The sequence below is a fragment of the Lathamus discolor genome, chromosome 5 (assembly GCF_037157495.1).
Source record: "Lathamus discolor isolate bLatDis1 chromosome 5, bLatDis1.hap1, whole genome shotgun sequence".
NCBI classification, from domain to species: Eukaryota; Metazoa; Chordata; class Aves; order Psittaciformes; family Psittacidae; genus Lathamus; species Lathamus discolor.
Genome location: NC_088888.1, coordinates 84,958,826 through 84,986,078, shown reverse-complemented (window position 1 = coordinate 84,986,078; position 27,253 = coordinate 84,958,826). Strand labels below are relative to the sequence as shown.

The following is a 27,253-nucleotide window of genomic DNA, read 5'->3' as shown; positions in this document are numbered from 1 at the left end:
GCTCTACACCTGCTCTCCACTGCCTCAGCAGCCTCTGGGGAGTCATCACTGGTGAAATCCATAGTATGTTACAAAACCACTGGAGTGGGGGTAGGAAAATACCAAGCAGTGACCTTTGCCTGTCCTCCAATCGGTCCTCAGCAATGAGTCCTGGCACCATGAGAGCCTGGATGCACTGTTTGTAGAGTATTTGCTGCCCTTCAGAACAGTGGTGCTATCTGCTGCATTTTATACAATTAGAAAAATAAGTGGCTCCAATACTGATACTGCTGCAGAAGAGTCACCAAAAATAATCCTAGAAATCCCAAGGAACTGAAACCAATGCTCTAGGAATACTATTAGGCTGAAAAACTGTTTCTTAATTAAACTCTTCTCGATCCTAGTATCATAAGGATGCTCTTGAATTAAGGTATGATCTATCTGACCTTTTGATTTCTTTGCTGTCTATTCCTTTCGGAAAGTTTTGTTCACTCTCCTCTGAGTAGATAAGTAAAATTCAATAACTAAATTATTGCTGGTTTAATTATTTGTAGTTTTTAGATTTCTGAACAGTTTCAAGTGATGTCCACTTGAATCTTCCGTTGATGAGAAAAAAAAAACAAAAATTGCTTTGTGGATGATATAATGTGCCTAAACCCCGTGATCCACTACTGTACAAATCACCCTTTTAAGTCTACCCATTCTTTTTCATGAAAGAATTTGGAACAGCACTCTTAAGGGCAAACCTTGCTTCCCAAACTAAATTGACATGCAGTCTTCCATGGCTTTAAAGAGGACCTAATCCCAAAAGGTGAAGTTTAAAATATCCTTGAAATTACAACATAGGTATATATATATATATATATCTTATAACACATATAATAATATATAACATAAAATATGTAACAATGTTTGGTTGTGGGTTTTTGTTTCGTTTGGGTTGTTTTTTTACAGGGGAGATTTCAATTACAGGATCAGTTCATTATATAAATACACTGACATATAACACTGAGAGCTTTGGTAATAATTATTTTCTTAATAATCTTCCTCTACAAACTTCTGTTATTCCTAAATTAGGCAGTTCAACATTTTTCTTCAGCAACAACAGTATGTATAATATGCAGCAGAACCTCATGAGAAAGTGTTCAAAGAAGACTTCAGGCTCCTTTTTATTAAACTTCTTTCGTTACCATAACAATAACTTTTTCCTCATATCCAAAAGGCGACATCTTCAGAGAAGACTGATGTAAACAGGATTAAAAAGTGGAAATAAACCATGTATTTCTAAGTGAAAGTCTGAAAATCATACCAAAGAAGTTCAGCATAATCTTCTCATACTCAAACAGGCACGTATCTCAAGATCCTTCATCCAAAAAGAACTGAACAGCTAACAGTAAAAACTAGAGGAAACCATTAATCTTATAGAAATCAAAGAATACCAAAACTTCCTTCAATATGGGTTCAGTAGCCCTTTGCCTATTACATCAGGAAACACCAGCAAAAACTTCATGCACTTTTTCAAGCCCCATTTGTTTGATGTGTTCACAACGAGATTAATTTAAGGTCTGAAATGCTGCACAAACTAAGCCTGTTAATATCAGCTCAAAATATGTGACACAGTATGCATTAAAAACCCATTTTGCAGGTTTTGATTAGTGACTATCATTATGCCTATTATGAATTTACCCTAGCTTTTCTTCACATCTAAAAGTATCTCATCACCACTTCTTCTGAATAATCTATGTACTAATCTTAATATGTGGTTAACGGATCTCACGTTCCCATTAGAAAAAGCTTGGGTCAAAAAAAAAAGGCACTACTTAAAATAAAATACAAAAAAAAAAAAAACCATGGGAACTAACAACCCCCCCACGAAACACTTTTTCAAAAATATACATTAGATATTTACTGTCTGACAGACATCTATTTAATGTGCAAACTAATTAAGTACTCCATGACTGCAAAAGAGTAGAATTAAAAAAGCAGTCTGCACCTCCTCAAGCAATACTGATGTCAAGATTTTGAAAGAAAAATTTGCATGTGCACTGTGATTTTTATTACTTCATAGTAATCAACAAAAGGAAATAATGCAGTCACAGGTTTTCATTTCATTGTTTTTAAGAAAAGTTTTAGGATTTTATAAGTATAGTGAAAAAGAGCTGTCTCTGATGATCAAGCAATACGAGTGACGGATATAGCTACACATACTTCTAGAAACTTACACTATGTGAAAACCTTTCACACTAATAACTGGAACAATCTCTGTACAAAATAACTATTCTATGAAAACCTCAAAATGATTTGCTGACTGCTACACAGATGGAAAAAAAAATAATCTATATTTCATTAAGTAAAATATATTGATAAGTGAATAACTGCTAAAAGCATATACTGTTTCTAATTGGAATTGCAATATATTTCAGTATGTATGTCATTTTTTTCTAACAAAACACCTTGTTTTTTTCTGTCATATTTACTGTTCTTTTACTTACACAGTATAGAAAAATCGTATTCAGAGGCCTATCTCAGTAGCAAAGTTAGGATATATGGCCAAAGATGTCTGAGGTAATCACAGAGGAAATAAGGATTTGGAAAAAAAAAAAAAAAGAAAAAAAGGACAAAAGGACAAAAAAAAAAACAAAAAAACAAAACAAAACCAACAGGTGAGTGTTGAAAATCGTATTTTTCAGACGCAAAGATTTAGTAGACCAGAGTCCACCTACAAGATGGAGTCCTCTGCGTAGCAACTTATAAATTGTGGAGATGCAAACTGAATTGTGAAAATGTTGCTTCTAACAGCTTCTAAATAGAGATGTACATTAAAGATGACACAGAATTTCTGAATATATTATTAGCCACCATTTTTCTGTTTTGACCTGCAAATTATGAGATATAACAGAGTTAAAATTGTAGTCTGGTAAAAGCCTACGTTATTAAAATAAAATACCTGTGAGTCATTAAGACTTTGAATTCTTTTGCACAGCCATAAACTTCTAGCAGATCAGCAAGGTATACCCTAGGACTAACAATGGTTAAGGTTTCCAACATCAAGAACCTTTAAATGCACATACATTTTGGAAAGCCCAGAAGGGCACTGAGAACTCCACTGCTGAAAGCTAGATAAGAAAGTAAGATTCAAAAAGAAACAAATGTGGCCATCCCCACTCTCTGAGGTGCCAAGTGATTTAGGTAGTTAAATTCTTCGTCTACCTCAGCAGTGTCTTGGCATGTATCCATAACAGCAAAGTACACTTCTTTTACAGAGACTTAAAAATAAGGGTCCAATTCTATCTCAGTCACAATGAATGACAATTTCTAGTGGTATCATACCACTGCCAGATTCTGCCAAAATAACACTGACACGCAGAAACATACCAACATTCGTAAAAAAGGAAAAAAAAAAAAAGAAAAAAAAAGAAAAAAAAGAAAAAATGAAAATCGGTGAGGATGCGGGATTGAGACGCCTGAGCATAGATATCTACAGACACTTAAAACTGGGCATCTTGACTGACCTTAGACTGCCTCTTCAGAAAGGCAGGCATCTTCACCATCTGTTAAGTTTCATTTGTCATATCTCAAAAATGACTAGAGCATCTCCTATAGTGCCAAATGCGTGAGGTGAGGTAATCAATTCCATTCAGATTCTTGGTCACAGAAGTAACTAGTGACACTGAAGGAATGCCAGCCCTATTTCATACTGTCAAAAGCGGTAGATTACCACAGTTCTCTGAGCTCCTACACAAGAATCATCTAAATTTCGGTTAGAAGGGACCTTAGAGATCCTGCAGTTCCAACCTTCCACTAGATCAGGTTGCTCAATGCCCCATCCAACCTGGCCTTGAACACTGTCAGGGATGGGGCAGCCACACCTTTTCTTGCTTTTGGAAAATTATTTGGACTCAGAAAAATTACCACAGTTAACTTTTACATACTGGCAATACTAATCAGTTTAAATACAATTATTCCTGCTAATAACGTGGATTGTATTGACATTCAGGTTTAAGCACCGGCAAATATTTTTACATTAATTCAAACACTGTTAGGGCTCTGTTTTGAGTTTTATTACATCACCATCCTGCCAAGCTGACAGATAGTAACTGGAGAATTGAAATGTGCATGAAAAATAGTACTTGCCCTTGCATTTACTAGGGGAAAAAAAAAATGCTCAAAATCACTGCAAGTTAAACACCAAACAAAAAAAAAAATGCTCAAAATCACTGCAAGTTAAACACCAAACAACCAACAAAGCCAACCCTTAAGTAGCTTGCTTGGTTCAGTTGCAATGGAGATACTTTTCAAGGTCAGCTGAAACACATATCACCCCTGTAACTCCACACTGGCGTCAACTTACAACCAACCTCATACACTGAGGGACAGCAGAAAAAATAGAAACACCTCAAAAGATAGATCTTTCTAGAATCCTTCCTATTAAAATATGTCTTTTTAGTAAATGATGTTACTTAATTGCTGTGCTAAGTCCTCTGTTTTTTTCTTTCTATACCCAGGGAAACCTTCAGAACTGTTATGACCCATTTTTACAGAAACAATATTGAATTGCTTCTATCCAAATGATATGAAAATCAGTTTTAATAAAAGGTCTTCTGAAAAAGATTAATTACAAATGTGTAAGGATCACCTCTGCTATTTCTTTACAAGCAATCTGTTTTCCATATTTTTAACTCTATCAGCTGCACTGGGCTACCTACAGAGTTAACAGCAGGTAGCAAAAAATTGACAAGATGAAGAACGTGTTCGTTAAAAGGGAATTTACATACCCCTGGCTCATGCATCATCCACAGCTTATACAATTTTAATGACTCTTCTGAACTGACAAGATGAGGATGCTCCCACTCTGTGGGACTAATCAGAACCAGTAAAATGCTTCAGTGACCAAAATTGGGACTGAAAGTTGCGTAAGCGGTTATCTTGCCTTAAAGACAAATGGGGATAGTGGGCGTTTATTTAGTTTCTCTCAATTACAACATCCTCTGAAACAGAAAACCCTGTTAAGAAGGCAATGAAAGCATAAAGAATTCAAATTGAAAAACAGAAAAATAATCTTACTGGAAAAGACACCTGAAGTTTATACAGATGGACAAAATATTATGCGGACATGTCCATTTCTGCATTCATCTTCCTGTATTTACAGAAGATGGAAATTTCTATTAAATGACAGAATGTAACAGACGACTCGTCAGCAAATCTTTCTAGGTTCAAAACTGAATGAGGACAGTTTATTCTGTTTTATCAGCTGAGGATATCAAATACTGAAAATTGTATCTTTATTTCTCTAAAATGAAACTATCATGCATTTGGTATAATCAAGGGAGTAAGATGTATGTCAAGATAGAAAAGGTTCCTAAAAGTGTATTAAAAAAAAAGATATGACTTTCAAGGTTAGACACTGCTGAGTGGATTAGTCTGCTTTGTAGAAAAAGAATTATTTTAGCAGGCTTAAAAAGCAGGAATTGCAAGCTATGTGACCAAAAGTCATGAAACTGCTCAGAGTAGGCAAAATTCATGTTAATGGCTTCTCTCTACCAAGTATAGTATCTCTATAGACACATCGGCATTTTCTCTTTGATCTGCCATGCTTAGAAAGGCAAGAACTTTTTAGGTCACAAAATCTTTATGGGGCACTGAACTGGCTAGATAATTTTGGCTGAACTCAGTTTCAGAGGGCATATAGACTAAACCCATTCAGATATATCTCGAGGAGACATCAGTGCAAATTGGAGGCACAGTTCAGAGTGGCATATAGTCCCTTATTAGCGCCACAAATACATTCCTACTGCAACAATAAATCTTTAAAAGACATTGCTAACTTTGAGGTCTTAGATGTATCGATGTTTATAAATCTGAAAAGCTTGATTGAATGAAATATATTATTGCTGTAATCTCCAACCCACAAATTACTTCCCATTGAAGCAATACAGTGATTTCTTTTCCCAGAACTGTAAAAAACTTAGAGCAATAAATCACATAAAAATCTAGTACAGGAATTTAAATGCTTTTATTTTTCCCCTTCTTTTTTTCTAATGCATAAAGAAACAATACCAAATGTTGTTCCCCTTCCTGGGAGAGCACATTTTTTCTGGCCAAGAACACTTGCTTAATCATTATGGAATTAAAAGGGAAAAAAGTAAGGAGAGAGAGAAGAAAAAAATCCAGACTGATTAAAAAATGGAGAAGTGGGTAGAGTGAACAGCTCAATATCACATTTCTCACATCCTGATGACTGCCACGCGTTAAGGTGCCTTCTGGTAATACTAAACAGATCCAATTTCTATCCACATTTCCCTAAACAAACTTGTCTAGCTAGGTTGAAATAAAGTAGTTAGAGTCATCTGCTAGACTATTGAGGGGTAACCTGCAGGGACAACACAGACCTCTGGTACTTTCCTCCTGTGTGTCTGTAACTCACTTGGACAGTAAGCGTCGACAAGCCAGAAAAAAAATTCCTCTGAACCCAGCATGAGAAGACTCAGCTACAGTGTTACCATTCTGCAGTATAAAAACGTTTGTGCAACAATTTAAGACCAGAAGCCTATTAGAGACTGATATACAAACACATACTCATTGCAAATACTGTGCTATCTAAATTAACATAAAATTAAAATTACAAGTCAAAACAAGAAATAATAAAATATAATACCTATTATTATAGTGACCAATCCCATCACATAATACATCAACCTTTCAGCTTTTTGATTCTTTTGATTTGATGTATATTCAACAATAAAACAGCAGCCAAAAAAGAGAATTCACATATAAAACTAGGTCAGTTAATACCTTCTTGAATATTTATGAAGTACACAGATATAACAACTGTACTCTTATATAAGCATTTGCTATTTACATTTTATAATGCTTTTCATAGTCTTTTTCAGCGACGATTTTCCACTAACAGTCTTGAAAAGACATACACTAATTATTTGCATGGTTAAGTGTATGTAAGGTTTTTTCCACCTCCTTTGTTTAATTTCCTGTTTTAAGTGAGTGAACATAAGTTAAACATGTACTGAACATAAATCCTCTTCTAATGAATTTATGAAGTCAGTGTAGTTTTAAGTAGCCTGTTAGCATTGACAGACATAGCGGAGATACAGTTACTGTCTGCAAGCAACACAGCAATGCCTGGAGGAAGTCATCCTCAGGACATCCACATGCTTGGCTGAAAGAATTATTATGTCTTGATGTGTTACTTGACAGAGCAGGAGTAGGCCAAGAAAAAAGTAAGATTTCTTGGGAATAAAACAGTAGGTTTTGAACATATCAGATTTCAACTCCAAGGATGTGATGTACATGATACAATCCTAATGGCCACAGTGGCTTCCATACAGAGGACCTAATGCACCTAATGCACTACCCAACACATAGTTTGACTAGAAACCCTCAAAATGCCAACTCTGTAAGGGTTATGTTTAACAAATAATTTTAGTATCTTTTTAAAATTTAATGTGGAAGAAAATTACATTAAAAAGACATCCTGACAGGGAATATTTAACTTTTATTTCTAATTCACACAGTTTACATTGTATATGAGTGGGAGACAGATTTTTGAATAATTCAGTGGTAACAAACTTGTATGTGAAGAGAAGGATGAGGGATGAGGGATGTGAGAAATTAGTAAGAAGGAAAGAACATATACACCTCTCAGGGATCTGAGAATAGCAAACCCAGTGATGCCAGCATATAGGAGCCTACTAAAGAGTTGAATGGACACAGTGCTCCTGAAAATGAGAAATACTGTTTCTTAACAGAAGATTCATAAAATACTATAGTGAGGAACACTGGAGCAGAGTCAGAAGAAAAAAAATATGTTGTATGACAATCAGTATATTCATAAATGCACAGCTGTATCCATGGATTAAGAAATTTTTTACTCTGTAATTTACCACATGTAGCTAGATATAAAATCACCTGCAGAACCTGCAATATTAGCCCCTATACATAAGAATTGGCATTTCTCCTTCCTGGTACAATGCATTATTGAAGCAATAAAATAAAAAAAAAATCAATTTTTTTTTTTTCCATTTCCACGGAAAGAAAAGTGTAGCTGAAAAGAATGAAGGTGTCCATATGTAGATCATACATAGAAATGCTAAATATAGATACAGTCAGAACAGAATAATACGTATGGAAAAGAATCCATATCATCTGCTGTTAAGGAAAAACAGAAAGACTTGTGACATGTTATCAAGAGATAAACCGGTCTGTCTGAAACAGGTGGAACAAAGAGTGTGTGAGAGACAACCAACAAAAAGACAGAGAAAAGCAGCACATGATCAGGTGTCAGCTACGTAACGAATACAGAAAGTAAAGGGCAACACCTGTTAGGCAGCCTGGCTTCAGTGAAGTTTTACAACTAGCAAGAAGCCAAGAGAAAAACGGGCCCTTTATATCACTCAGACTGCATCCACTAGTGACTTGGAACTTCACATGCAAGGAACAGCTTTAAGATTCTGCATTTTGCACACCTAATTTGCCATGCACAGGCACAGGCAGGTGTCTTGTGAGATTTTCAAACATGCCAGAGGAAGCAGGGAATGAAATCCCTCTAAACCAACAGACAGTTATTTATAAGATCAATTTTGGCACCTAAAACCTCAGCAGACACCTACCTATAGCCAGCTTACAGATGGAAAACCAGTCATACATTCTCATGGTAGCTGCTTTCCGGCAAGAATATCAGCAAGCAGCTATCAGACAGAAATGCACAAAAGAATGCTAAGCAAGAGTACAGAAAGGTCTGCAAAGCCAGGGAAAGACTTGCAGTGGTTAACTCTCAGCTACTTGTATCACTGAGAGTACAACTGCTGCTTTGGTTTCCACATCCTGTAACTCAGCACAGCTGATAAAAAGTAATTTATTATGTATTAATACATAATTTATAATATCTGCTCCTGCTGAATTCTAGTTTATGGCCTCAAAAATTGTTCTCATAGCTAATGTCCTACGAGGCAAATAACTGGCATTACCAGAGGCCAATGGCAGGTGAAGATGTACTGCTGCTCCCACGCAGATGCAGAGGTGTGACCACCTTATTTGTGACACCTTACAGCCACTTCCCTTGTGTCTAATGATTACAGCTGGCTCCATACAAATGTAGTGATGGGCTTAGGGGAGAAGAAAGGTGGTTTACAATTTTTAGTTCCAGACTTCCCTAACCAGTGAGATGAAAATATGTGAGGATTGTTCATAGTCACACAGAACTGAGGAGGACACTGTGGATCCCTGAGTTGAAACACAGGCTTATACTACATTAGCCCAGAAAACACCTATTTCTCCAACACACAAAAGGCCACAAAACAGTCAGCAAAATACTGTGATAGACTTAAGTCCTAGTAGAAAAGACCAAGACCTAAAAACCATGGCAGACAAGGCAGAAAAAAACAGAAGCTTTCAGAAAAACACAATAATTCGAAAAACTGTAAGAAATATTTTTAAAAGATCATGGAAATTACGTTGCCAGCTCTGCTGTATCTCATTTGAGCTCTCCATTTTGCACTAAATCTGTTTTCAGTTCTAAAAACTGAAGTCTGCCACCTTGTCATACATATTGATGACTCCTAACTTACAGTGTATAATAATATTAAACTGGAGTTAGGAAGACTACTTCTACAATAAAAAAGGCTTGCTTACAGATATTTTAAAATAATTAAAAAGTTATGTAGCATATACTTTTGATATTTGCACACCTTGACATCTATAAAGTTTAGAGCCAATACATTTCATGGAATGCTGCTTTCGAGAATGCCCCGTTACACATTTAAGAAAGAAAAAGACACATACTTCAATGTTTTTAAGAAAAGAAAGATGGAGTAGCAGTAAAGCATCACTACTTTTAGCAGAACCCAACAGTATGAAAAATAGCATTAGAGAGGACACCTTGAAAAGAGTTGGGAAGCTTTAAAAAAGCAGCTAAATCCAAGCATGACAATAATCATTAAAGAGGACATGTTGAAAAGAGATGGGAAGCTTTAAAAAGAAGCTAAATCCAAGCTCTGTAGGACTTAAAGATGTATTTCACTGGTTTGATAAACACTTATAGCTACCTGTTTAAATGTTCCCTGTTCCTTCAAACTTCAGTCAAGAGTCCAGCCTGTGAACCTCTGACTTTGCGTAGACTGTTCAGCTTAGTAACACAAGGTCCATATTTTCAGCGTTTGTTCCAAGATTGTTTCCAATACTTAGAGAAAAACCGTATCAGTACAATGCATTGATTGACATTTTGAAGGAAAATGATGGAAGAAGAGGTGCAACACAAGGGAGGAGAAACAAAATTTTCTTACACTATGAAGTCATTTATGCAATCAACTCATCATTAAGAGTGGATGTGAATCCTTCCCTTCCTTCAAGAAAGGCAAGAAAGATCTAAAGGCAGAGGGAAAACATTCAGGAATCCCCAGGAGTTATGCATACAAAGGTACAAAAGGTTGGGCAAAGTGCACAAAGTGGGATTTCTAATCCACTAGTTTTTGTTAAAAAGGCAGTAAGATTACCACAAATTAACTGAAATAATAAATTCTTTCAGCTGCGTATCAGAATGGTAGTCTGGTAGTCATGACTTCTGCTTGCTTCAAGGGTCACATAAATAAGCTTGTATTTGAAAGTCTGACCCAGATACAAAGATCCTGCATTTCTCACAAAATCATCTGGCATAGATCAAAAATTAGTATTTCAATAAATATCCAGTCTTGTACTCCAAGCTAAGTGATAACAGACCCCTTCGAGGGAAAAAATACTGTGAAACTGAACTATTAATCATTTATACTAGCACACATTATTTGAAAATACTATTTCTGTATCCTCACTGCAGCTTCCTTGCCTACCTTCTGTAGATTGCATGAGCACATCTGGTGTTACATCGAGTATATACAGTTACCTTAAATTGTTTACAGGCCATAGAATTTACTATTCACATATGCATACTACTCAACCATGCATTAAGAAATTGCATTTACCACTTGCACACACTATTATTTGTGAAGTCATTAAAGTCAGAGACAAACATTTAAGCTTCTGTACAAGTTAACCATATTTTTTACTTTCTTGACTTATCTGTTCTAAACAATTACTATGCATTTTCTCAAACATTAACAAGAGACAATTCACTCTTTTTACAAGAATGATAAATACAACGTATATGGCTCTATCACCTCATGATTAATAGGGTCTTTTTTATTCATGAAGTTAGATGTCAGACTCAGCTGAAAAATGTGTATCATCTTAGATGTATTTATTCCAAAGCCTAGTAAAATTGCTTTACACTGCTACAGATGGATACAATAACAACCACTTTTCACTGTTTTTTGAATTAACACAAGACTTATGCCAAATTATGACCTTAAACTTCATGTGTTAGAAATTTCAATTAAACTTCAATTAAAACTTGACAAATATACTGGATGCCAGAATAACACAGTAATAACAATCTACTACATCTTCTAACCACACTCCCCCCAAAAAAATCCTTGACGTTTCAAAATAACCACTGGCCTTCTGGACCCTAGAAGAAAAATGGCACAATATCTTTTTTGTTTCCTCATTACCCTTTCAACCTTCCTCTCACTAGACTGAGAAATTTACTTGTAATTTAAGACCAGTACACTCTTTTCTTTTAAGACTTACTGCAAAATAAGTTGATAATAATTCCTGGCAGTCTTACTGCTATTCTTCTATACATTTCAAGAGACTATTCCTCCTTCCATCCAGTAAAAAGATGAGGAGCACCACAAAACAAGGGTACCTCATCTCCCTGTAAGTTATACATCAGAGTAATAATGAGTGTTATGGAAAGATTTTAATTGAAAACTGCCTAAAATTCAAAAACGAAAGTTAACAGGTAAATTACATCTCCTGAGTCCTACACTTGCTGGTTTTCATTATAAGACACTGTGCTGGCTGAAAAACCCATTTCTTAAATAATTAATAGACTCCAGAGGCCATGAAATCAAGTAATGTAAAAGTGAAGTTGTACGTTAGTGAATCGAATTTTATGTATTTTCACCATTCAAGCCCTAAAGAGAGTATCGGATATTTGAAACACCTGTTATATACAGCTATAGTACCAGACTGAAATAGCCTGTTTTCTTTCTATTTTCCTAGTTATAAAAGTATGGTGTAGACAATTGTTCATAAAATGAGACACAGCATACAAACTGAAGAAAAGAAATATTTTTAATGTACTCATTCATACTACAGACTGTATTTTTCAACAGATTTCACGTTACTTGTGATAGGAGAATAAAGGTCTTGCTGCTACAGTTATTTATTTCCAGGTTGAAATTAAATGTTGAAGAGAATATGTTCATGATAAGCTTGAACAGTAACTTAATGTGCATTATTTTAGGAAAGTAGTTTTGTGTAGATATTTTTGAACCACACCAGACTCCACAACATCACTTTTTCTTTCCTTTCCTTGCTTTGAAAGTCTTTATTCTAGAAAACAATCTATTTTTATGCATCCTAAGAATACTCCAATTGCCTTCAGTAAAACTAAATAGAGCATTTGAAGATCTAAAATATATACAAGTCTTTGCAATGCCACCATTGAATTCCTAATATGCCATTATTCTCAACCTGTTATACCAATATGTAAGAACTTTTTTCCAATGTCACTTCAAACTACTGTTTCAAGAGAGATCTCATTTTGACCACCCCATCCCCCAAACCAAACTTTTTTTGTCATAAAGATCTCCTGATTTGTTTCTTCAGCATATGACAGAAATGCAGTCTTCATTTACAAACAGATGCCTACTATGTTACTATTTCTCCTCCTTAAGCATCATGTATTTTAAGCATGATAAACGCGAAAAAAGTTCCTGTAGGCTACTTATCCAAGCATCAGTAAAAATTGTTCCTGCTGTAATCACTCCCTGTAAAAACAAAAGGCAGCGATGCATGATGCATGCAGAGAATATGATTATGGTCAGCTGGCAACAGAATCTCAGATTTACAGAAAAAACTTCCTCTTGTTGCTCAGAGTACTTCAAAACTGCCCAGCCTTGTTCTCCTGTGAGAAATGGTGTCTATTTTTGGGATGCCATACCCAAGCCATATCTGTCATGAACGTACCATGTACTGGATGTGTCTGTCAGAGCTACAAAAACAAAATTCAAGAGTGTAATGTAAAGAACTGGGACAGGGACACATACACATGACATTTTTGTATTTATTGTATTTTTGCATTTTTGTATTTATCAAATCACACTAAACAGAAGAACGCTCCTCTGTAAGAGGAAGAAGCAGCAGTTGGGTCTCAAAATAACTTCCAGAATTTTATTATATACATCTTTTAGTTCATACATCTATGCCTGTTTACTCCCCTTACAATAGCATCACACAGCAGTTAAACTACTACATTGGGAAAAAAACAACAAACCAAACTGTCTGAAACCGCAGCTTGACCCTTAGCAACATTGAAGTCACTAGGGCCAGAGTACTAAAGAATATTCCACATGAAAGCTGAACAGTAACTAACAGAAAAGACAGAGACCAAGTATGAGTGGTGCTGATGCAATGACACAGTAACTTGATTTAAAGATCTCTACAGCCCTCTTAAGTCTGTTCCAAGCCTTCATTGTAGCAGTTGTAATACGGCTCATACACCTTTCTTAAATGCATGAACCAGTCCTTTCTACACCCCATCAGTGCATCCCTATCATCCTAGCTCAGCAAATCAGTCTGTAAGCAAAACTGATTTTTGTTTTCTCACTGTCACAAGAAAAAGCCATATATATATATATATATATATGCCTCCTTGGGGATAAGAAAGGGGAGCTGACAGTGACCTAGCTTTCTCGATACAAGGATATCTGGTTTTACAGTAAAAACTTAAGGGCGCATTTCCTTTAGAAAAAACAATCTTTTGTAATAAAAGCTTAATGTTACATACGGTCTTGTGTGAATTCTTTTTGTTGGTACAGGATAGCACTAGATATGAATAAGCTAGTTTTCTAGGTAGTTCGGGCAACTACAGTTGTCTGCATTCTAGCCAAAGATGACAAAACAGTGTTTTTAGAAAATCCATTTACATATGAACATTTAGCATGAAATCAGTCACGCTGGAAGAGCCTATTATTCTCTTTCTCTAAGTATGCTTCTAGTCTTGGTATCATTTTATCCCAAATCATCTACAACCAATGTAAGTAGCTCAGTAAAAAAAACCAAAACAAAACAAAAAAAAAAAAAAACAACCAAAACCAAACCAAACCAAAAAGTGCTCTTTTACTGAGTACCTCCCTCTAAAACTGTTCATCATACAGTCTGCAGACATGGGTTTGGGAGGATGCAGGAGACATAGCTAAAATGGAATCCTTTCTAGGAGTATCCCTTCTCTCCTTTTCCTTCCCTCTCTGACTGAAGGGGCTCATTCCATTGTTGTTCCAGCACAACCTTCAGTCAAACCTGAAAAGCATGAAAGGGCATTTGCAGAATCTTTCGCAGTTTACAAAGTATTTTAAGGATTGATCACTTTGTTCAGTGATAAATTCAAAGGCAAACTGTTACCTCAAATATTACTTCTGGATCTCCTTCCCCCAGACATAACCATCTTACTCTGTGGAACCAGTTAATTCATCCCTTATGATCCCATTTGCAGTAAAAATCTCGCATGCATAGATGCCTCATGTTATTAGCATTCATTTTCTTGGCTGACTAAATAGGCATTTTGAGATTACAGTATTCCTAATACATAAGAAATGGAAATTAAAAAATCATACATTATTTAAAAATGCTCTTGTTTCTTCACTGCGCTGAGTATCTGCTGTGGAAAGTGATTTGTTTGGCAGTCTTCTCTTGCCAGCTGTTACATGAAAGTAACCATGCTTCTGCAACCACTTATATAACAAGGCTTTTCTTAAACTGGTATAACTGTTATTAGTTCCTCTCTCTATTCTGAATGCTACTTTTTGATAATGGGAGAAAAAGAAGATTTATTTTTTTTCCCTTTCTCGATTTCTTTGGATCGTACACGAGGTCTCAATATAGACTAAAACCTTAGTAACATTATCCTGGACTAAATTAAAGGCATTTCTAAGTATGCAACAGCTAAGGGCACTTTTGGCCTTACATGAATTACCTTTAAATTCACCAATTACTGATAACAATGAAGATACAAAAGCACTAAAGCTGACCTGAGCTACTCAGCCCACTGAAAAATCCCACTGCAGCTGGCAAACCCCTAGTGAACTCTGAACTACTGCCACTAGCCTACTAGAGGGAGAAAAAGGGAAAACCTAGCAAGAAAACCAAACAAGCTGATTTAAAGACAGTCGGTATGTTTTAAGGGGCTGTAGTCAAACACTATTTGAAGGTCTTCTATCTGTACAGTCTCTCTAGGCAATCTGCTCTGCAGCTTCACTGGCCACATGCTGATGAAGTTTCTTTCACCCAATCTGCACATTTCTTGTTTCAAGATACATCTGCTGTCTCTTATACTCCCACCACACACCACTGTGAAGAGTCTCCTCAACACCCTCCCCACAGAAACTAGGGAGGCTCTTCTTTCGTCCCCTGCAGCCAACTCTTCTGACCTGTTCAGCCAGCTACCTCAGCCTCTCTACACAAGTCAAGTGCTCGAGCCCCTGATGATCACAGCAGCCTTCCACCGAACTCCAGTTTGTCTATGTCCTTCTTGTATTTGGAGAATTAACACTGGACATGGGCACACAAGTAATAATTTTATACTGGCAGCAGATGGACACATTGATTGCCCTATCATAATTCCTTTCCAAGGCTATGTATCCTTCGTCTTGAATACAAAGAAGATGGTGGCCCTCCCACTTTTGAGCAGATGGTGTTAACTTGCTTACCAAGCAGATAAATTCATCACTGTGGAACGCTGATGTGCACCTAGCTCTGGCCCTACAGATAAAACTTGAATCTATGTACTTGGTTTGCAAGCTGAAGCCTAAAGCCTACCAAAACACATCCTTGAAGAGATGTCGAGTGTTTTGTTAACCACTTCCCAAGAAAAAAAAAAATAACAACTAATTTTCTCTCTCCATTGAGGGAACTATCATGAGAGGATTTGTAGATATACCCTCTTCCCTACATTTCATCCCTCAGGTGTATCAACAGGATAACACATTTTCTGTTCCCATTATCCTATAGAATCTTTTGAAAAAAAACTTTTACAAAAGGGAACAGAAATTATCTAAAAGGTAGAAAGCTCTGTTTTCTACTTCCTCCCATCATCTCTTCCCTCTAATGATATTACAAACAACATGATGTTAAATGCTCTGAAAGTCATTTTACCTTTTTATGCAAGTACGATTTTTGCAATCTTCAAACATGTGACAAATGTAATTATGCCTGAAAGAAATAAACTGCCTCTTCTCACAGAGGCTGGAAGAATACTAAAATGTGATCTGTACTAGTGTTAAACCAATAACTGTGACACCACTCCTGTCTCTAGAATTCTGTTAGTGTCAGCGCTTATATTATGTACCCCTCATTTGAGGGGTTTATAACTCTGTTCTACGTGAGTTAGCTACTCTTATGGGATTGCACAACATAGTAATAAAAGAAGAATAGAAAGGAATACAAGAGTTTTGGTGGCTTAGAAAACAAGACGTTGTTTTCTACCAACCAACGTTCCCACTGACGAGTGACTAGGATTTGTCTGTATTTGACACTGCTGCTATCAGCTACCACTGCTCTCCTGCTGATCTTTTTACATGTCTCATTTCCTAGTTATGTTATGCTTTCCAGCATTTCCTGTCAACTCCTTGGGGCAAGACTAGTTAACGTATTGAGCATGTTGAGTATAAATGGTGTCTGCCACTCAGTTTTGGCCTTTGAGTGGCCTGCTATATGAAATGTTAAAATTATAACTAGTCTGAAAGCCTAGCTTGAAATATGGAAGGCCTTACTGCATTCCACCAGAATAGCACAGAGTAAGTCCATGTAAATCACAAAGTGGCAATTTAGTGCCCATTTTTAAGTATGAGTTAAAGTAAGAAAATGCTAAACACTGGAGGCTGAACTATATATCTGCATGCATAAGTAAAGGAAAGATACCCTGCGAAAAATCTTCCAAAAATAATCATTTAGAGCAAAAGGGAGGAAAAAAGTCCTTTGATGTTGGGAATTTTTTTTTTTGTGCTACTTGTTCTTAATGATGTTGCCAATGTTTTAATTACATTGCTAAGGATTTCTACAGCTGTCAAGCTTACATGAAAGAGAGAAGCAAGTCTCTGCAACATTATCTGGAATACGTTACTCTCTGCAGTCTGGAACAATTTCATGAAGCAATTTCTGAAGAGGTCTGAGCAAAATTTCTCAGCATGACAAAGAGGTTAACTCATGTCGTGTGAGCTGATTTCAACAGCAGTGCTACGAAAGCAAATAACAAAAATGGGGACCAATTAAAATCAAGTTACTTTCTGTACCCATTCAAGAGTTCTGCAAGATTGGCACAGGCCCAGAAAACACTGGAGGCAGGGTTCATCTCCTGATGGAAAACGTAAGTGCATGATGGATGAAAAGTCAGGTCCTAAGTAAGTCAGAAAAGAAAAATGCATGTGTGATGTTTTATTCATGTATTTTACTGAAAGCGCAGCTAAAGTATTTGTCTGAATTTTCCAAATACTTGCTGTCATTAAATGCAGGACAGAAGATACATATGTATTTTGGGTTCCAGGTACAGCTGGAAATACTGAAAAACTGTACTGAATAGCACAATCATGTAACTTGTGAGAAAATTACAAATAACCGAAATGAGGTTTTCAGGTTTGAGCAGCTTTGCTTTTTTCTCTACAGTTGGAACAGTGGAAGACACCGAGAAAAAGATAAATGAAGATGACTGCTTTTACACCTTTTCTCTGCTTAAGTGTACACACACCTGATTATCAATATTCAGAATTAGTTGGATAGTTCATACAAAAGTGATTTAAAGAAAATACATCTACAAACATCTATTTATTTGTTGTAGCAAGCAAGTCAACAATACCGAAAAACTAAACTTGAATTTTGAAATATTTCTGCTAGTGTATTTGAAATAAAATTAATTATCAGGATGGAAAATATAGATTAATAGGACATTTGGTATGAAGCAGCAATGAAATAGTATACAATTTAAAGATACTTTTTCTAATATCCGAGCTGCTTAATTAGGTCTTTCATCACTTTTATCACTTTCACTTGATCAATTTTATTGAAGTATTTTTCAAGAGATTTTTCTGAACCTTAAGTAAAAAACCACTTTATGTAAATTTTCTGTAATCATTTTCTGTATGTCAGTGGCTCCAGAAACTACAGATTAAATACTATTAAATTCCAGATTAAACACAGAACATAAACGAGTTTTTGCTGCTATTATTCCTGGTGTTGTGTGGATCAGAGATTATGGGTGACAATTACACTTGAATATGAAAATTAAAACGGTCTTAATTAAAAAGGAAATTTGAATACCCCCATAAATTTATGAAATAAAAAGTGGTATTTTGTCACAAAGATGCATGTTCAGTTACTTCATCAAGACCTGACAGCGGTAGATGTAATTCAAGATATGTGAGAAAACATCCTTGATTTAACCTACTATTCACAGCATCCATTTCAGTGCAGTACACTTTATCAAAATTAATATTTTGTGCCTTCTATCACTCCATCATTCACACTTCTTTTCAAAAAATTCAGATGAAAAACAGAACAGGCATAATATTTAGACTTAGTTTGGCATCAGTCTAAATTTAGCGTATTTTCAAGTGTAAAGGCTTTTGTTGTCTTGCATCGGAAGCAAAAATACTGGTAAGGTAGGTAAAAATCCCTGTAATGCAGTCAGTCACTTAGCTCTGTTTACTAGTAAGAGGAAAAGTAAAAAAAAACAGTTCTTCTATTTCAAATACTTATTTCAAACAAAATTTGTTTCAAATGCCCTGTAAGAACATTTTAGTGGAGAGATTCACTCTGGGCTGTAATGTATACAAAAAAAAAAAAAAAAAGTAATACTTTGTTGTTCAAATCACCTATAGTTTCTGTTTTAATATATCACAGAGATTAAAATAACCTTATGAGATTTTAGTTGAACAAATAAGATTTCATTTCAAATGCAGTGCCTCCAACCTGACATGTTATATACAACATAACCAGTTTTACAATGACTAAGAAGGAGAAAGATGAATTCAGTCAAGTCATTCATCATTCAAGGAACCGTCATGAGACAGAAAAACAAAGAATATCAAGAATCTGGAATTTAACTTAATTTACAGTATTCATCAACATTAAGTTTCTTCCCCAATAACACATACTCTAAAACAGTGTCAGCCTTTCAAAAGGTAAGGGGCTAGATTCTATCCTTTTTCTGTTTTTCCCCCCAAAAAGTTGTACTTAAACATCCAGGAGGAAGCCAGCAGGAGTTAGGGAGCTCAGCTGCAGCCAAACTGTACTTCTGGATGAGACTATTATTACCTATCAGCTGAGCCTTTGTGCAGGGAAGCAACTTTATTATACTGAATCCTCTGAAGACACAGTACCTCACGGTTTGCAACTCTGCATCATGGAAGGCATAAAGAAGAATCAACCTGCTCTTCATCTTTGTCACCCCTACAAGGTCCTGGAAGTTAGCAGCACATGCTTCCAATATTTTATATTTTAATAGTTTTCATTATCTGACAAACCAGTAGGAGGAAAAAAAATGAAATATAATCCTGTACTTAAGCTGAGATTTTGTTTTAAAATTTTGTAACTTAGTGACTCACTCTAGAACCAAATTGTAATTAATTACATTTACATTATACTTGCATAATTATTTATATTTTATATTTATATGATCACATCCTCTTTTATTTATAGAAAAATCTATATTCAATAATCATATAATTAGAAAAATATTCATCATCATCTTTTGCTCAGAAGGCATTGCATTGATTTCTGTCTGTCACTGAAAAATACAGAGTTCATTATCTCCAGGTGTCATCACCCCCAACTTCAGTAACTGGTAACTTGGAAAAATTTCTTCTTTAATTAACTGCAGTTTGGTTTTTTGGTTGGCTTTTTGTCTGGTTGGTTGTTTTGGTTGTTTGTTGTGTTTTGTTTTTTTTTTTTTCCCCAGAATGTGCAATTTCCATGTAATTGAAATTTGACAAAACTGGAAATTCTTTATCTTAAATGTAAACTGCCATAAAACTAAATGATTTAGCACTTTGGCTCTAAATCTGTGTTATTTCAGCTCCATTAGACTTAGACTAATTTACCTGTTGATATAACAGAAGGAAAAGAAATACCCGAACTCAGATTTAACAAAATAAGAATTTAATTTCCAGAACGAACAGCTGGAAATAAATCACTAAATCTGTATATTGAAAATTACTTGGATTCCTTCATCTTGAACAAATAGTGGTTTTGAGAGCTGATGAGGTAATGAGTCAAGCCATAATAATTTTTTTGTAATTCATAAGAGGAGAAAATGCTTACTGAAAATTCAAGGTTTCCTAGGGAAAAAAGATAAAATCATGACAATACCTGAAGGTGTAAGTGACACTTATTTTTGCGCTTTGACCCTAGAGCCCATACAGCAACCGACTCTCTGATAGTTAGGTATTACATGCAAACAACAAAGTTGTCCACCAAGCCTCTAATTATGGGTTCTGTTTTTCAACAAGATAATTTCAGACTTTTCTTCTTTCATAACCCACTCTTTTCCCACATTTGATGTACTGATAAACGGCAAAATCTTTATGAACAAGCCCTGGGTACTTTTACGCAAATTTCAAACAGGTACAAAAGCTAAAAAATAGAATAGTCTGTAACAAACAGTCTGAGTATTTCTGTTTGTTTACCTTGGGTGGAATTCACATATAGATGAAAATGAAAAAAAAATGAAAATCAAATGGCACTATGGGAAAGGACAAAGCATCACGAAGCACAAGACACTGCATCACTGCTTCAGAAGGAGTTCTAAGGACATTAAAAAGATCTGCTGCAGCTAGAGAAGTGTCTTTAAATGAGATGTTGTTTTTACTTAGGCTGCTGAGATTTAAAATAATTAATCTCAGAAAACATCATTACTGAACTCTCAACTAACACCCTTACCTCTTTTTAGATCTCTATTTTACAGAAGAGAAGAGGCCTCTATCTTTAACAGAGCTGGTAACATAAGACAGCTGTTGCTAATCACAGACTTTGATTTTATTTTCCCGTTGTCTGCATCAGCAATTTCAGAAATCAAACTACAGGCACTTGAGTAGAGACTATTTTATAATACTCATTCTGCAACTTCAAGAGCTATTTAGACACTAGAAGCCTTTTGCATTCAGTTAACTCTTGTTCAAAACACAAAATTCAGCTTCTGACTCTACAGTTATCATTGAAGGGATCTACCCTCAAGGCCATAATAAACCGTTAGGCCTCAGGTTCCTTTGGAGCAATTTGTGCTCCTACATGTAGTTAAAATAAGAGCAAATATATTTAAAGGATTAGTCTCCTTCCTAAACAGAGAGTCTGTAAACCACACAAATTATTTTTTTTATTTAGCTGGTCAGAATTTTTTTCCATAATTTTATACTCTTGGACACTTTCTTCAGATTTACAGAACCCTGCTCACCCAACAACGGCCAAAAAAAGCTTACAGCAAACAATCAATGAAAAATTTAAAATACAGCTTTTTAAAAAATTAATGCTTCTCAGGTGAAATCATACAGCAATTCTCTTAGCTGTTTATAACTACAGGTCTGACCTACTGCTCCTATTACCATATTCTGCTAAATATACAATTAAGGGGGGGAGTGTTTAACCCAATTTCTACTTTTTTTATTATTTATAACACAATATGAAGCACCACTGTGTACTGATTTTTATTATCCTAATATACATAGTTCATCAAGAAAAGACAAGACACTAGACCACAGCAATTGGCCGTTTGATACAAATGGCAAACGCAGTCCCTGCAGGATGGTTACTAGATGGTGGTGGGAAACCTGCAGTTGTGGGAATAATTCCATGCCAAGCACAGAAAATACTGCTAGCAAATCAGCTACAGAAACTTTCCAAGAGTGTATTTTGCATTACTGAATGAGTACTGCATTTTCACTGTGCTTTTTCCCCCCCCTTCACTGCTCAAAATCTGTAGAAATTCTTTATATCTTTTACTACTCATTAATATAACAAGATCATTAAAGTAAATGAAGGTTAATTTAATCATATTCAGGCACTATATTGTATATATTATTGCATTTGTCTTTTAAATAGTTTGTCTTTCATTCTACCATCTTCATGAAATAGTATTCTGAATAATTATCACACTGATGTTATAAAGTTACAGTCCTATTACACTCTTATTAAGAGCTTCAAGTCACCTACAACATTTACACAAAATACCATAAATCTAGTCAAAGAACCTCAGGCTATGCAGCAAAAAAGTTAATTCCTCGTAGCACTGTGTGCATTTCTAGGTCTTCACCATTTGGATGATTACATTATCTCAGTTTTATATTCACTAATCAGGAGGTAAATGTCAGATGGAATCACTGAATCTCAGTTTTTTACACCTTTCATTTTGCTTGATAGGCTTTGCACCCATTGTAAGTTATTGCTCTTGATGAAAATATAAAGCAAAAAGCTGAGACCATTATCAAGGCTAATGGTGAACCAAATATTGTGATAACAAATCAGTAAGAAAAAAATACTCTGGAGATAAATTGAGATGTTCACTATTTCAGTTTGAATACTGATCAAGTAGCTGTTTAGTTAAAATACAACACTGTACATTAAAAAAAAAAACAAACCAAACCAAACACAAACCAAAACCAACATTTTTGTCTGTCATGTAAAATGAAAACTTAAACTTCAAAAAAGCCGCTGAATTTGGGGCTCTTCTGCAGTAACAAAAAATGCTCTCTTTAATCATAATATGTAGCAGTGACAAGAACAAAGTATGAAGAAATTATAAGGTGGAAAGACATTTAAATTTTATACACAGGGCCATACACTGTCAAAAGTCTTAGCTTGTAGTAATCTTGCTACTTTATTTTAAAACTTAATTCACCAGAGAAAATCCCTCAACTCCTGTACAAGGAAGATGTTGCCTTTTCAGAGTTTTTAAAGCATTTTCTCTTTATTCTAGTAGAATACTTTTTAGTTAACTGGACTTTCATGTCTTAAAATGATGGCAGATGTGAAAAAAACAACTATGAGAAAACATTTCAACAGCTTGCCTAACCTAAAGACCAGCTACAAAACCTACTTGAAATTAAAAAAAAAAAACAAAACTGTCATTCACTTCAATAGCTTTTCTGAAAGGCCCTGAAACAGAAATCAGAACATGTAATAGATAACAGGTAAATTCACAGAGGAGCTTCATTTCAAGTTTGTTTATTTTTAATATCATGAAGCCTGCATGCTAAGAGTCGATAAAATGGTTAAGCGTATGACTTTTATGGTTCTATTAAGAAAGATTAAACTTGTGTTAAGACTGTATTTACAGTACCTTAGGATATTGTTTGACAGGGATCAGAACTCTTTCTGACAGCTTTATGTTTTTGTTGCTGATAACATCAAGATACTTCTTTTCTTCATCTTCCTTCTTGCCTTCAGAACCCTGAAATTTTTCAATTTCTGAAAAATATTAAAAGAGAGAAATCAGTGACAAGGTATTTGTCATTGCCAGAAACTTTAAACTTATACATTATAATATAGACTGTGCTCTGCACACCTGTGCTGTTTGCACTCGTGACATGCATTGTTGTCTTTGGTAAACCTGGACTGTCAACTCTGTCTCTCAGCACTGGTGACAGTCCACAGGTCATACTCCCTCAACTAATACTTCTCCAGCTGAAACTGAAGGCAAATGATCTTGGTAGGAGCAGAACAAGATGAGACTTAACAATTCCATCCATCTTTTAAAGTCTAAAAGACTTTTAAAAGACTTCACCTAAAAGACTTTTAAAGTGTTTTAAAGACTATTACATCATCACAGCTTCATACTCTTCTTGTAACTGTGACCTACCAGAATTAAGCTGGATTCTACTGCAATGGCTAACAGTAAGTAAGGGTAGTAGGAAACTGAAGAATCATCTTGTTGTTACTGAGTTTCCATTCAAATGCTTCTGAATTATTCTTGCATAAAACAATTCTTCATTAAAGAAATGCAGTAAGTAGTCATTCTATATATAGTACTGATGGTATGCAGGACATTCAATGGAATTTACAAAAACAGCCCCAAAATATATTCAACTTGAATAATTTTGAGTTGTTTATTCCCTAAAGCTCTATAAGCAACGGAGCGTAACAAACAACTGAATTTATTACCGTGCAAAGAACATCTAATACAGTACATAAGAGCTTCCCTGATAGTACAGGTACTACTGAAAAAGCTGCATTTGCAGCAGTATCATTACTGACAGCAAAGAAAAGAGCACTGTTTATAATGAGTTAATTATAACTGACTTATAGGTGAAAAGGGACAGCTGTGGGTCTGAGAAACACAGTTTTAAGGCCCAGAAAGCAAACATGGAGAAGAACAGCACAGCAGCAGCAATATGTATCACATGTACAGGTTTCTTTGACTTACAAGCATACGGAAAAACGTACATAAGAGAACAGCCCATATCACAATTTGTTCATAGATGTTTATGCTGCCTATTTTAAATCAAATTATTTAAAGCTTTCGCCAGCAGACACCTCTAGAATGCCACAAGCTCTTTGGAAACTTCTCAGAGAACACACCTAAAAGAACTCAAGATACACCCTCCCTAGTTTAGAGTTAAAAAGTTATTTTATTAGTCGCTAGAAGCATCAGTAGGAGAAGTTTAATTTTTGTAAAATAGCTGCATGTACCTTGGAAAAATACATGGTATGATGCATTCAGTGGGAGAGAGGAATGTGGAAAGCAGCAAGCATCAATTAGGCATGAGCTTACAAAGCAATATTCTGCAGTAAAACACTTACTACTTTGGCCAGGTTTAATAGAGAGGAAATCCTTTTAAAAGAGCTCCAACGCAATTATACAAAGGTTTGTGTTATGAGGGTGCCAAGGGGAGAGACAAAGGTGAACAAAAGAGGGCAAAAGTGCTGCAAGTGCAGTAAGTACTGGAATGAAATGAAGGCGTTTCTCAGGTGCATGAGGAACACTAGTGAGATAATTTTTGAAGTCAAGTAGGGAAAGTGTATTTATTTCTACACATATAATTAAACTAGAATCACAGAATCATTTAATTTGGAACAGACCTTTAAGATTATCGAGTCATACTGTTAACCTAACCAGATGTCATCTGGTCCAACCTCCTCTGCTAAAGCAGAGCTACCTATAGAGACAGTGGCCTAGGACCACAGCCAGACAGCTTTCTACCATCTTCGAGGAGGGAAACTCCACAAGCACCCTGGGCAACCTCTGCCAGTGCTCAGTCACCCTCACAGTAAAAAAGGGTTTCACAATGTTCAAAACTGATCTTCAGCACTCACCAGACTTGTAGCTGCAAAATTCTGTAAATACTGTCAGTCTGTTTATGATTTTTTTAAAGGGAATACCTTCTTCTTCCTTCACTGACTTAACATAAGATGGAATAGCTGAGTGAGCAGCTCTTTACTTTTTCAAAACTACCTGCTTTACTCTTACAGTGTCAATAAAATGATGTTAATTACAGTTCACTTCAAAGTACTTGACACCGATTACAAAACTTCTGTCATGAATCTAGCTTTTCCATTAAAATTAGGCTTTCCACAGTAAAAACATCTTTTTGCTATGCTCAGAGTCATGTCAAAACTCATCAAAAAATAATGTTCTCCTCGTCAGCCTGTCCAACCCACCAAAAAATGAAATCTACACATCCCTTTATGCTTTGCCTTCCACATACAGGAATTATGTAAGCCCACCCTGCATCTTACTGTAGTGGACTGACTCTGGCTGGATACCAGGTGCCCACAAAGCTGCTCTACCACTCCCCTTCTCAGGTGGACATGGGAGAGGAAATACAATGAAAAGCTCATCGGTTGAGATAAGGACAGGGAGAGATCACTTACCAATTACCGTTATGGGTAATTGGTAAAGCACTCAACCCCTTCTTCCCGGGCTCAACTTTATTCCCAAATTCTCCACCTCCTTTCCCCAGGTGGCAGAGGGGAATGGGGGTTGTGGTCAGTCATCACACATTGTCTCTGCTGGTCCTTCCCCATACTCTTCCCTTGCTCCAGTGTGGGGTCCCCCCCATGTGAGACAGTCCTCCACAAGCTGCTCCAACGTGTGTCCTTCCCATGGGCTGCAGTCCTGCAGATGGAGATCTGCTCCATCATGGACCTCCATGGGCTGCAGGGCACAGCCTGCCTCACCATGAGCTGCACGGGAATCTCTGCTCTGGCAACCGGAGCATCTCCTGCCCTCCTTCTGTGCTGCCCTTGGTATCTGCAGGGCTGTTTCTGATACATACTCCCACTCCTCTCTCTGACTGCAATTGCTTCTGTGTAGTAACTTTTTTACCCTTCTCAAACATGCTATTCCAGAGGCGCTACAACAGTCACTGACGGGCCTGACCTTGGCCAGAGGCAGGTTCATCTTACAGCCAGTCTTGTATTTTTGTTTTGTTCGAGACTATGTGGAAGTTTTGGAACAGAAGTGATGTCTTTGCTCAAGGTAATGGAAGACTATTTCAGCTACGCTTTTCAGACATTACTAGTATGTGAAGAAGAGTCTACAGGTCTACCAAGTGTGAGATACACTATAGGACTTCGGTTTCACTCCAATGTTTAACTCATTGCAGCCCTCATGCTTCTGTTTTGCTTGTTTGTTTTCAGTGCAGTCACTTATAAATCCCCTGAAGGGAGGTGAGAAGTAAAAGGAAAAAAAACATAAAACGAAAAAGCGATGGTAGCCTCATGGATGAAAGACTCCCGTGAGACAAACCTGAATGTTCATGAGCATATAGAAACATTCAAATCTTCCCACATCAGGCAACCTGGATGTGATTTGAGTCATCAAATCACAGAATGGTTGAGGTGGGAAGGGACTCTAGAGGTCATCTGGTCCAGCCTCCCCTGCTGAAACATTTCTGCTGTGGTAGCAGCAACACCAATGGCTTATTAGCAAACATTTTGTCTTTTATAATTAAAGGTCATTAAAAAGCTACACAGTTGCAATCCCGAATGCCTACAATGATGCTAAAATCACAAAATCCCCATGTATTTTTTAAATCAGCAAATACTCAAAATATACATGAAAGTTAGTATCTGTCTAAGGTGTTTCAGGTTTAAAAGAAAGCAGGATTGTTGGATTTTGTTGGGATTGAAAAAAAAAAAGTAGATGGCCCAATAAAAACACCTGTACAAATTAAATTTGTAA

At 36.0% G+C, this 27,253-nt stretch overlaps 1 protein-coding gene across 8 annotated transcripts in view; it reads right to left on the bottom strand.

Moving 5' to 3' along the window:
* KHDRBS2 (KH RNA binding domain containing, signal transduction associated 2) overlaps window positions 1-27,253 on the bottom strand; it is a 372,973-nt gene that overhangs the window by 284,183 nt on the left and 61,537 nt on the right. For all 8 annotated transcript variants that reach the window (XR_010613228.1, XR_010613227.1, XR_010613229.1 and 5 more), the window contains exon 2: window positions 23,411-23,538. Coding sequence is in view for 2 of the 8 variants with exons in the window: in XM_065681469.1 (XP_065537541.1) it covers window positions 23,411-23,538 (128 nt within the window). In the remaining 6 variants the exon portion in view is untranslated. The remainder of the gene's footprint in view (window positions 1-23,410; window positions 23,539-27,253) is intronic.